Source organism: Monodelphis domestica, chromosome 7 (assembly GCF_027887165.1).
Source record: "Monodelphis domestica isolate mMonDom1 chromosome 7, mMonDom1.pri, whole genome shotgun sequence".
Lineage (NCBI taxonomy): Eukaryota > Metazoa > Chordata > Mammalia > Didelphimorphia > Didelphidae > Monodelphis > Monodelphis domestica.
In genome coordinates, this window is record NC_077233.1 from 228,282,161 (window position 1) to 228,294,240 (window position 12,080).

At 33.9% G+C, this 12,080-nt stretch overlaps 2 protein-coding genes across 9 annotated transcripts in view; one reads left to right on the forward strand and one right to left on the reverse strand.

The window, feature by feature from the left end:
* Positions 1 to 12,080, forward strand: part of CCZ1 (CCZ1 homolog, vacuolar protein trafficking and biogenesis associated) — a 44,806-nt gene that overhangs the window by 22,127 nt on the left and 10,599 nt on the right. For 2 of the 4 annotated variants that reach the window (XM_056806525.1, XM_056806527.1), the window contains 3 exons: positions 1,197 to 1,355; positions 1,685 to 1,812; positions 5,224 to 5,558. In XM_056806525.1, coding sequence (XP_056662503.1) covers positions 1,197 to 1,355; positions 1,685 to 1,812; positions 5,224 to 5,279 — 343 coding nt within the window. In that variant the 3' untranslated portion in view covers positions 5,280 to 5,558. Of the gene's footprint in view, positions 1 to 1,196; positions 1,356 to 1,684; positions 1,813 to 5,223; positions 5,559 to 12,080 lie in introns of those variants that run through there. The other 2 variants (XM_056806526.1, XM_056806528.1) reach the window with 1 other exon arrangement.
* LOC100027249 (radial spoke head 10 homolog B2) overlaps positions 7,950 to 12,080 on the reverse strand; it is a 62,556-nt gene continuing 58,425 nt past the window's right edge. For all 5 annotated transcript variants that reach the window (XM_056806521.1, XM_056806520.1, XM_056806523.1 and 2 more), the window contains 2 exons: positions 10,318 to 10,516; positions 7,950 to 8,224 (listed from right to left, as the gene is read on the reverse strand). In XM_056806521.1, the coding sequence (XP_056662499.1) occupies positions 8,059 to 8,224; positions 10,318 to 10,516 (365 nt within the window). In that variant the 3' untranslated portion in view covers positions 7,950 to 8,058. The remainder of the gene's footprint in view (positions 8,225 to 10,317; positions 10,517 to 12,080) is intronic.

Consider the following 12,080-nt stretch of genomic DNA (forward strand, 5'->3'; position numbering starts at 1 on the left):
TGGCTCTCCATCCACTGAGCCACCCAGCTGACCTGAGAAAGAGACTTTTTGATAGTATTGATTTTCAACCCATTAGAATTCCTAACTCCAGTTATGGCAGAACTGTTACCTACACTAAGCCCAAACAAACTTTGACTTAAGAGGAGTGGCTATTGCGGCGATGTTCAAGGTTTGGAAATTACCTGGTTACATAGTAACACTCCTGTTCATGTGAGGGATATATTCCAAAAGGGTTGTAATCTAGGATGTAAATTTTTCTACATCTCACTTCTATTAATTGACCAACCCTTCTAACACTGTGGTTGGTAAAGAGGGCCTCTGAGCAAACAAATAGATACTACATGGTTGTAATAAAGTACAAACTATAGCATTCCTTGATTCCCATCATCATCCCAATACATCCAGCAGAAAGTGTTCTCTCCTCCCTGAATGTTCCAGGACCTTGTCTGGATATCTTTGGCCTCTTCATTCCTTCCTACGTTGCATTGGACTTCTCTGTAGCCATTTTTTATATTTTCCTTCCAGTAGATTCTAGACTAGACTAAGGGCAGAGACACATCTTAACAGCCCTAAAAAAAGTGGACAGAAAATTCAAAATGCAAAGAAGTATAGTACAATTGAATGCAGAGGCTAATGTAGGCCCTGAGTGCATAGAATAATTGATATTCATTCTAACCCAAGGCAATAGAAGGTTGAAGTGTAGTCATGATATTCTATTTTAGAATTTAGGAAAATGTATAATACTTTTTAAGTGACCATTTTCAGTTTTCATTATTTGGAAACTTCATTTAAATGGAACACTGTACCACCGAGGGATGTATATAGGTCAGCTCTTGTTGTTTTAGTCATATCTGAACTGAAACTTATATTAATGAAACTTAAATTAATATAGTTTTTATATTCATCAGTTAGCAAATGTGTTTAATGTCCACTAAATGCAAAAAGCCCACTTTATTAAGAAAAGAACTAATAAAATATGGTAATTATAGGTAGCAGCCATATCTCATCTTTGAGACTAATACTTTTGAAGACCCAGGTTTCTGAAATCTCTGTATTTATTGGCAGTTGGAGGATGAGATTGTCACTGTCAGCTATATCTCTTAAGCTTCTTAAGGGAATATATTTTCATAGGTTGAATAACTTTTGAGTTCTTTTAAAAATATTTTACTGACTATTTTATTAATATTTTTTCCCAGATCTGAAAAGGAACCCCAGTTTAAGTTTATCTACTTCAATCATATGAATTTAGCAGAGAAAAGTACAATTCACATGAGGAAAACACCTAGCATATCACTTACATCTGTTCATCCTGACCTTATGAAGATTCTAGGTGATATCAACAGTGATTTTACAAGGTAATTATTTCAAAATGAATGCCACATACTAAAAAGAACAACCCTTTAAAATAGAGGAAGAGATTAGAGCTTTCTGCATAGCATTAGTTTCTCTAATCCTTTCCCCAAGCTGCATATTCAGAATTCTCTGAATTTATATAAAACCACCGTAGCTGTAGCCATACTTTTTAGAAGCTGTTCATTTCCTACATAACACCCTGAAGGATATTAACTACTAAAGTTCTCTATGATCTCTTATATTTTAAAATGTCGACTTTTTATAATCTGCCTTTACATGTTTATACCCAACAAATATATCCATAAAATTGCATAATGAATTTGTTTTACAGAATGGATGAAGATGAGGAAATCATCGTGAAGGCAATGAGTGACTATTGGGTTGTTGGGAAAAAATCTGATCAGCGAGAACTGTATGTTATTTTGAATCAAAAAAATGCAAACCTGATTGAGGTCAATGGTAAGTATACATTGAGGTTTAAATGGACTGGAATTTTACTGTGTCACTATTAAGGAAAACATAGTAATGATAATGATCCCCTGCACGTGTGTAGTGCTTAATTGTTTACCAGGCACTTTCGTATCTTACTTACCCGTATACCAGTCCTGTGAAATTTCAGCAGAATTTTTTTTTGCCAGGGGGCTTATGATCTGGTTGGGGAAACGTAATACAGGCAGGCATACAAATGTAGAGGAAATGACTTACTTTGTAGTGTAGCAGTAACATCTCCTATTTAAATGACTGGCACTGCCATGAACCCTTGTAGTACAAATTACAAGTCAGGAAAAGAATTCGCTTGTCTGAAGCTTTATTCAATTAGGGGGGAGGTACTTTGAAAAGATTTTACATGTGTTAAGGGCCACAGAAGAGTATGAGGCCTGCTCAGAAGTCTGTAGTCAGACACCAAAAAACATAGTCTAGGTTACCTGGAGTCTAGGTTAGGTTCCCTAAAAGATAGGCTTTGAATCCTAGGATCTAAGAGTTGGAAGGAACTGCAGAAATACCTTCTCTGGCTTCCTAAACATTCAGCCTCTGCCTGAACATTGCAATGTTTCAAGAGGCAGCTCATACCATTCAACAATCCTGACATGTTCAAATTTGTTTCCCCCTTATTTTCAGTTCCTACCCCCTGTTCTGCCCTCTGGAACAACATAGAACAAGCCCTCTCCTTTTTCCATGTGCCTTTTTTTTTTTACCCTTTTGTCTAAGTATCCATTCTAAGATAGACATGTTGTAAGGGCTAGGCAAACAAGGTTAAGTGACTTGCCTAGGGTCACACAGGTAGGAAATGTCAGAGTCTAGATTTGAACTCAGATCCTCCCAACTACTATAGGCCTGGTGCTCTGTTTACTGTCCTACCTATGTGTCCCTTATGCTACTCTTCAAAATATTTAAAACTCCTATTATATTTTGTGGTGTAGTAGATAAAGTTGGGTTCAAGTCCTGCCTTTCTCACAGGCAAGTGACTTAATGTTGCTGGGGCTCAGTTCTTTATCTTTATGTGGAGATTATCTGTGGTACCTACTTCACAAAGGTTGTTTTGAGACTCAAACAGCACAGTTATTATCCTCATTTTACAGGTGACTTTGAGGTATGAGACATTCTGAATTGCCCAGAATCATCCAAATAATAAGTGATAGAGCTGGGACTTGAATCCAGATCTTTTAAGTCTAGTTTTGGAGTAACAAGAAATAGAACAAAATTATGGATAATCAAGGTTTTATTTTTAGCTAATGCATTTAATAAGTTAACTGGCCACAATTTCCATAACTTTATGGAAAATTATCTTCCCTAGAAAATTTCTCTGGTTCATGAGTTCTGCCTTATGAAAATAAGGCAGACTTGAAAAATAAGTTGTTTTAATACTTTTATTAAGTTCTGTTGTCCTAAATGAAAATATGTATGGCATTGTCCGGAAATGCCATTTTTATTGGAAGAAAAAAGTAATATGTAAAAGTAGTACCTTTTACAAAATATTCTAATTTGTTTGCCAGTTTTTAGATGTGCCTCCACGTTCAGGGGCATAATGTTTCTGAGCACCTGCCAAGCAGAATTGTCAGGTGAAAATGATTCTCCAGCTAGACCAGAATGACTGATGTTGCCATATTTCCTGTGACCATATTCTGGGTGTGCTGTTGTGTTTGAATGAAAGGTACGGGTAGCCATTCTTTTCAGCCCATGCAGCTTGCTGCCTTCAGACAGACACACGTAAATGGGGATACAGAGAGCAACCTTTTTTAGTAATGAGAAGTCTGAACTTTAGACTTTTGTGTGCATGTTATGTGGTGTGTATCATAGGCAGATATCACATATGGTAAGTTTAATGTCTGCTTTTGCCATTTCTTAGTTTTTATATTATTTCTACTAGGTATCCTGAGGCAACCAGGTGGTACAGTGATAGAGTGGTGGGCCTGAGTAAGAAAGACCTGAGTTCAAATCCAACCCCAGATATTTACTAAATGTGATCTTGGGCAAGCCACTTAAGCCGTGTTTAGCTCTTTTTCCTCAACTCTAAAGTGGGGCAACAACAGCACTTACCTTACATGGTTGTTCTAAGAAGCAAATTAAATAATATTTGTAAAGCACTTAACACAGTGCCTGGCATATATCAGGCACTGTATATATGCTTAATTGCTTCTCTGCCAGACATTTTATCAGTTGGGAACAAATGAAAACAAAATAAGCTTTTGTGAAGCAATAGGATGATAATTGTTACATTATTGGCAAAGCAGGATTATTGAATTTGGAGTTAAAATCCTACTTCCAGTGTTTATTCAATATGTAAACGTGGACAAGTCACTAACTTCCTTGTGCCTTGGACATCTTCATGGTGTGATACAGTATGATATAGATATAGATAATTCATAGATGGATTATGGTCTGTTTTGTTAGAAGTTTCCACACTGGGAGGTCCTGGTGCTATTCACTTAGAAATTATAAATCATTTGGTATAATGATTAATGATTTCAAAGAAGAATTTTAAAATTCAAGATTACTAGATACTCCTAGGGCCCTTACTATTTTGATGACTACAAATAGCATATATTCAAAGGTGATATTTTCCAGAATTGCTACATTTGTGGAAACTTTTAAGGCCAGGTCCTACCAGAAACAAGCTTTGTCAAATTTAAAAGAATATGAGCTATCCCATCCCCCAATTGATAAGTAGACAAAAAATTTGAACAGTTTTTGGATGAAGACATAAAAGACATTTTAAACATATGAAAAAATGCTCTAAATCACTACTAATTAGGCAACATCATTTCACACTATTAAACTGGCTAGAATGATAAATGTTGGAGAAGATGCAGAAAAATGGAGACACTAATACACTCCTGGTAGGACTGTGAGCTGATCCAGTCATCCTGGAGAGCAATCTACAATCATGCCCAGGGAGTTATAAAACTACATATCGTTAAGACCCAGTATTGCCACTGTTGAGTATGTTTCCCAAGCAGATAAGAAAAAGGAAAAGAACATACATACTCCAAAATATTTATAGTAATGTGCTGACAGAAGGTTTAAGATATGTCAATTTGTTTCAAAGATACCATGATTCATAGGATCATAGATTTAGGACTAGAAGAGATATTAAAAGCTATTGAATCAACTCCCTCCTCTTACATATAAGGAAAGCACATGCCAGAACTGTGAAGTGACTTGCCCAGGGTCCCAGTTGATCATTTCTGAGGTAGAATTTGAACTCAGGTTTTCCTGGCTATGTGTCCAACACTATTAGCTAGCATCTAATATGTTTCTTGAATAAAAGATTTCCTCAATTGTTAGAACTTGGGTCAAGGGTGTCTATACCTTTGGGGCAGAAGAAATAAGGACCTCCACTTTTCTCAGTGTTTTCTATTGTTTTTGCAGAAGAAGTAAAGAAACTTTGTGCAACACAATTCAACAACATATTCTTCTTGGATTGACCAACAAAACAGCTTATTTAAAATTTCAAAAATTCATTAAAATTTTGTTTAACATTACTGGTTATTAGTCATATTATTGACTGGATTAATGACAATAGTAAAGCAATACTTGCTTTGTAAGAATCAAATTTCTATCAAATCTGTAAACTCTGATTGTAAAATTTTTAGATTTTAAATATTTAAGTGGAATTTAAGCAAGTCTGCTACATTTATGCCATTCCATTTCTCTGATATTATGTGACTATTTTAATGGAAAATAAAATGAATAAATTGCTACAATTTTTGAGGACATTTATTTTTTATTTCCTTTTCTTTTTGTTCAATAGTTTTGCTTTATTTTAGGATATAATTGTTTATGACCTTAAGTATGATTGTTCCTAGTCAATTCCTGGACATTATAACAAGAATGTAAGTTTGAAAATATCTAGTAGTTATATGATTCCTCATTTTCCCTCACCAAATTGTACAGTGGCAGATTTCAAAGCATTTACAGACAGTAATAAAACTGAACTTTATTTTTCTTACAAATTAAAATAGTTTAAATAAGTATAAAAAAATCATAACCTTGCTATAATAATTTTAAAACTATGGGTTCCCTTTCCTCATATTTAAATACAAAATAGTCTTCCCTTTTAGGTGAACTGCTTAAACGTCTACTTTTGTATGCCTTTTAAAAAGTGGAATTTTCACAGGTGGTATTTTGAATTAACCCTTCTAGCTGAATTGTACTTAATTTGGCCAGATTTCCAGTGGATGGTATGCCATAGTGGCGAGAACCATTGACAGCTGTAAGCATCAGTCAGAATGGTAGTGATGGCAGCATTTGCTAACACAGTAGTTGCTGCCTTATAATGACTTCAGTAGTATAGAAAAGCTAGGAATGAGAAATCTGGGAGTGGTGCTGTAATATTATTGGACACTGAAGTCTGTACATGTATTTACTAAGCACCTACCTACTGCATCCTTCAAATTTTGAGTTAAGACATGGTAGCTTCCTGAACCCTGTATTCCAGCCAATTAGCCTCATTGCTCCAAACTTGTTCCATTTCCTTCCCTTATACCTTTTGTCTAGGCTGTCACTGATCTCGGGAATGTTTTCCCTCTTCACCTCCACGGCTTGAAATCCTTACCTTCTTTCAAAAGCAAGCTCAGCTCTTACCTCCTGACTCTATTGGTTGTTACTAGGCCATCCCTTTAAATTACCTTATGGTTATCTGTTTGCAAGTTGTATCTAGCTAACAGTATGTACATTCTTTTGGACAATAACTTTTTGGGGGCAAGGGTTGTCTTCCCATTGCCTAGCATATTGTCTTCTATTATATGAGGCTCTTAATAAATTTGGAATTAAATTTAATCCTTTAGTCTTAAGGATCTCACAAGTAAATAATTTCAAACACCAATTAGACCATATGAAACTGCTTTCTTCCAAGGTTATCAATGATTTCTTTATTGCTAAATCCAATGACTTTTTGCTCACTACTTATCTTTTTCATACTCTGCATCATTTGACACTGTAAACGACCTAATCCTTCTGGATCCTTCTCCCTAGGATTTTTTATTAAATTCTCTTTTTATTGTAAACTTAATCATCAACAAATACAAACATTTCAGTATACAAGGAACAAGAAAGGTCCTCCTGTTTAGAAACTGAATCTGTTATATAATTTATTTTTAAGAAATATACAATTTAACAAGGCAGTAACAAAATTGCTCTATTTATGTCTCTCACTTTAGTTTTCCTCTGTGCATTTAAAAAAAAAACTTACTGCCATTACCCACTCACCTACCATCCCCTATTACTCACCCCAAAGGTTGTTTTAACTTGCATTTCTTTAAGAATGATTTAGAATATTTTTATATAATTATAGATATAACTGATTTTTTTCTTCTGACAACTGTTTGTAAATGGTCTTTTTAGCATTTAGAAATAATTTGTATTTTTATTATACACATATATTTTAGAAATGAAACCTTTATCAGAAAATTGTTGTATAATCCTCCCCCGTTTTGGGCTTTTCTTCTAATCTTTGCAGCATTGGTTTTGTTTGTGTAAAACATTGATGTGGTCAAAGTTACTCATTTTGCATCCTACAATACTTGCTATCTCGTTTGTTCCTAAATTATTCCATTATCTATAGATCTGGAACAAATGACTCCAGGATGTTTGCCCAAAAAAACCCATATGAAGTCATGAAGAGTTGGTCATGACTGAAATGATTGAACAACAATATTGTGTATTTAATCTATTAATCTTTTATAACAAGGAAAAACAGCACCATTCTGTCTCTTAACTAGTATCAGATAGTTTTGATAATTACCACTTTGTAATAGTTTGAGATCTGATACAGCTAGATCACCTTCCTTTATATATTTTTTCCATGAATTCTCTTGATGTTCTTGACCTTTTGTTCTTCCAGATGAATTTTATTATTTTTTAGCTCTATAAAACAATATTTGGGGAGTTTGATATAACACTAAGTACTTTAGGTAGAATCATTTTTTAATATTGGTTCAGCCTACCCATGAGAAATTAATATTTTTCCAATTTTTCCAAAAGTGTTGTAGTTGAAGTTATGACATGGTGAGATACACTGGAAAATATGGGTTATTGGACAAAGGCATCAAAAGATTTCAGTAAAATTATATTAAAAAGAAAGCTCCTAAACAGAATTCCAATACAACCATTTGATTTTATTGGTTATAGTGGTAGAATTTTGAATTCCAACGTTCTTGTCACATCTACTTGCCTTGCTGTAAGAGTAAATCACCAAACATCATTTCACTTTTTCTTTTTCTTGGGTCCAGGAACCTTAACTGCCTCTTCTTTAGGAGGACTTGGTGTAAAATGAGGCGTATCTTCTACCACCGGCTCTTTAACTATAGTTTTAACTGTTTCTATCTCATTATCTTGTCTTTTGGCCTCTTCCTCTTGTAAGACATTAAGCCTAAAGACAAATACAGAAGGGCATTTTATTTTTCTTTTCCAATTTGGGGGGGGGGACTTCCAACCTATTTTCATATAAACAAAGCTGGCAATAGTTTTTGGCATTTTCCTAAGTGCCTGAAACAAAACTAAACAGCTGTCATCCTACAGCATTGATGTCAAATAGAAGGGAGGACTGGGAGGGGAAGGGACCACACTGTATATCAGGAACCCAGCTGGTCTCATACTGACTTAGAAAACCACATATTACTATTTTCTATATTCTATTGTATTTTTATTTTATCAAATCTTTCTTATTAATATGATTCCGGCTATGCTCTGGAGCGTTTGACACTGCTGAGAAACAGTAAATAAATGACATCTGTAAATTACATCACCACCTTTGTTCTAAAATCTGAAGCACTCTATTATGTCCTTAAGATACTCAAAATTATTTGCAAATGAAGTCTACCTACTACCTGACTTTAATAGTAGTTGCACCAAATACAACTAACCAAGGTTGTTGTTTTTAAACCCTTTCCTTCTGTATTGATTCTAAGCAGAAGAGTGGGAAGGGCTAGGCAATGGGGGTTAAGTGACTTGCCCAGGGTCACAGCTAGGAAGTACTTGAGGCTAGATTTGAACCCAGGACATCCTATCTCTAGGCCTGTCTCTCAATCCCCTGAGCTACCCAGCTTGCCCACCTCAACCCCGCCAGGCTTTTTAAGTGTACTTTAAATTAGCTAGGATGACAGTGGGCTCCTAGTAGCACTTTTGCAATTCCCATAAGATTTCCTCCATTACAACCCATTTCGCATTTTGTTTTCTTCAATAGGATTCAATAGACATTTACAAATCCCAATAGGTGTTAGACCAAATCTCTTATATTAGGTTAGGATTAAGACTTAAAAGCCATTTTTAAAAAGTTAGCACTTACCAATTTAGATTAGGAAACATTGTTGCTCTAGAGAATGGCAAATGTGATATCAGAATGTCAGAAAAAAAGGAAATAAATTAGAACAAAAACTGAGAAAACTATGTTTAAAAGAAGCTTTCTCATTTTTGTTTTTGTTTTTAAATGATTCTCAGGTTTTAAAATAGCTGTACTTGTAAAATAGTTAAATGGTCCCAGTGATTCATAGTATTTTATTTATTTCATTTTTTCTAATGGACTGCATGAGTTTACACAAAATATGGTTTGACAACCTTAGGAAGAGTTATAGTTTTAATCAAAAAAGTATTTATTTAACACAGTTTTCAAAATGCTAGCAATAGAAATAAGATGAGAAAGAAATTGATGGCATGAATGTTGGCAAAAAGACGACAAAATTATTTTCACACAATATCAGTTTATTTAGAAAACTCAGAGAATTTGCCCCCAAAATTGGGATAATAGCTTTAGTAATGTAATCATATTTAAAAAAATTTTAACCTTCCACCCCCACCATTTCTACATAACAATAATAAAAACCAAGAGAGAATAATAAAAAAGTAAATTATATTCAAAATAACTACAAAATGCATAATAAAAACAATTTTTCTATTAAGTTGTTTCTAGTTGAGCCCAAGTCTTTGTGTCCCCATTTTGGGGTTATTTTTGCAAAGATATTGGAATAGTTTGCCATTTCCTTCTCCAGGTCATTTGACAGATAAGAAAACTGAAGCAAACCAGGTTAAGTGACTTGCCCACAGCTAGGAACTGTCTGAGGCTGTAGTTGAACTTAAGAAGATGAGTCTTCCTGACTTTTGAGAGCCTAGCACTCTTATCCACTGCACCACCTAGCTGCCTAATAATAGAAATAGCTGGCATATATTTAGTCCTTTAAGGTGAACCTGTATTAACTTCATATATTGTTACTTTTCATATGCCAACACATTTGATCCTCACAACAACACTGTGAGAGGTAGGTAGTATTGTGAAATATCTGAATGCTAATCTAAAAATAATGCAAGAAATAGAAAAGACATCTTAAAGAAAAAAATTGATATTAAAAATAATTCTATAAAATGTCTCATTATTATAGAATATTTGCAAATCATGATACACTATTCAAAGGGTAGGTTTGTCTTTTTTTAAAACAAATTTAAATTTCCTTTTTATATTTTAAAAATTACCTTGCTTCCACTTCCTCATCTTCAATTTTTTTCTTCTGGGCTAGTTCTTCATCCCGTATCCTGTTTTCCTTTATTTTCTCTTTTATGATTTCTTCATGTTTAAATGCTTGAAATAATATGTTCACAAAAAAGAAGTATATGTGATTGATCCATATGTTGATCTTTTCTTTTCTTCCATTTTTGGCCTTTTCAAATTTTTCTATAAAAAAAAATGTTCACTAGAATTACTCTCAGTTCAGTCTAGCTTATCTAAATATTTCCTTTTGTGATTTTATGATATTCTCTGAGACCTTTTTGTTTGTTTTATATCACATGATTATTTTTATTGGGTAGATTAATAGGGTACTTCCTTTGTAAATAATCTGAGTTGTTTGATGGAAAGCTTATTTTATTTAGAAAGAGCAATGTAGGTTTCTTCTGTACATGAAGCAAATGATGCTAAGAATTTTAGTACTTTGAATTGAAATGCTCACAAAAATAAGTTTACGATCCTATTCTGCCTGTAAACTAGGGCTGTGGAATCTGTGTTCAAAGTGACAACCTCTCAACTATAGGAAACTTGTTCTGTACATGTCTATAATCATAGAAAAAAATCTAAACTCTCAAGAAATTCTGAGAATCTTGGTCTTTAGTTCTAACCTTCCTATGTAATTTTGTGCTAGTGGGGCATGTACTATGATAAAATGGGATTTAATCAATGGAGTCCATTCCCCTCCCAGCTTAGTTTGGTACACTTAACCTTTTCTGAGCTGATCAATGAACATTTGGGAATGTAGCAGGACTACAAAGATGACTCAGTTGATAGGCTAGATTTTATAATCACTAAGAGCAATCTAAAATTTGGAGTCTAGGAAGACAGAGCTAAAATAGTAATTTCATTGTGGGATTGTGAGGTTTCTCTATCTCTATTTCCTTTGAACTGTTGTTGGTAGAAGCAATCATTTGTGCATAGTTTGGACATCTGGGCTCCAGATCAAAAAACTTCTTTGCCTGATTTATAGTATTTTTTCATTTTCTTTTTTTATTGGAAAAGTAAGTCTTCTTTTATTTTTTTTTATTCAATTATATGTAAAAACAATTTTAAACCACCTTAAAATATTTTTTTAGTTCTAAATTCTTCCTTTCCCTCCCCTCCTTCCTCATAGAGAAGAAAAGCAATTTGATATAGATTAAACATGTGAAGTCATGCAAAACATTTCTGTATTAGTTATATTGAGAAAGAAAACAAAATTTTAAAGATAATAATTATTTTTTAAAGTATGCTTCAGTCTGTATTCAGACTCCATCAATTCTTTCTCTGGAGGTGGATAGCATTTTTCAACATAAGTCCTTGAGAATGTTCCTAGATTATTGTATTGTTGAGAATAGCCAAGTCTTTCATAGTTGATTACTCTTCAGTATTGCTGTTTTATGGCCTACCATGTTCTCCTGGTCCTGCTCACTCTGCATCAGTAAGTCTTTCAGAGTTTTCTCAAACCACCCTATATATCATTTCTTTTAGCACAATAGTATTCCATCAGAATCATAACCACAACTTGTTTAGCCATTCCCCAATTGATGGCCATCTCTTTGATTACCAATTTTTTGCCACACAAAAAGAACTACTATAAATATTTTTGTACAAATAGGTCCTTTTCCTTTTCTCAAAAATCTCTTTGGGATACAGACCTAGCAGTGGTATTCCTGAGTTAAAGAGTATGCACAGTTTTATAGCCCTTTGGTCAGAGTTCCAAATTACTCTCTAGAATGATTGGATCAGTTCA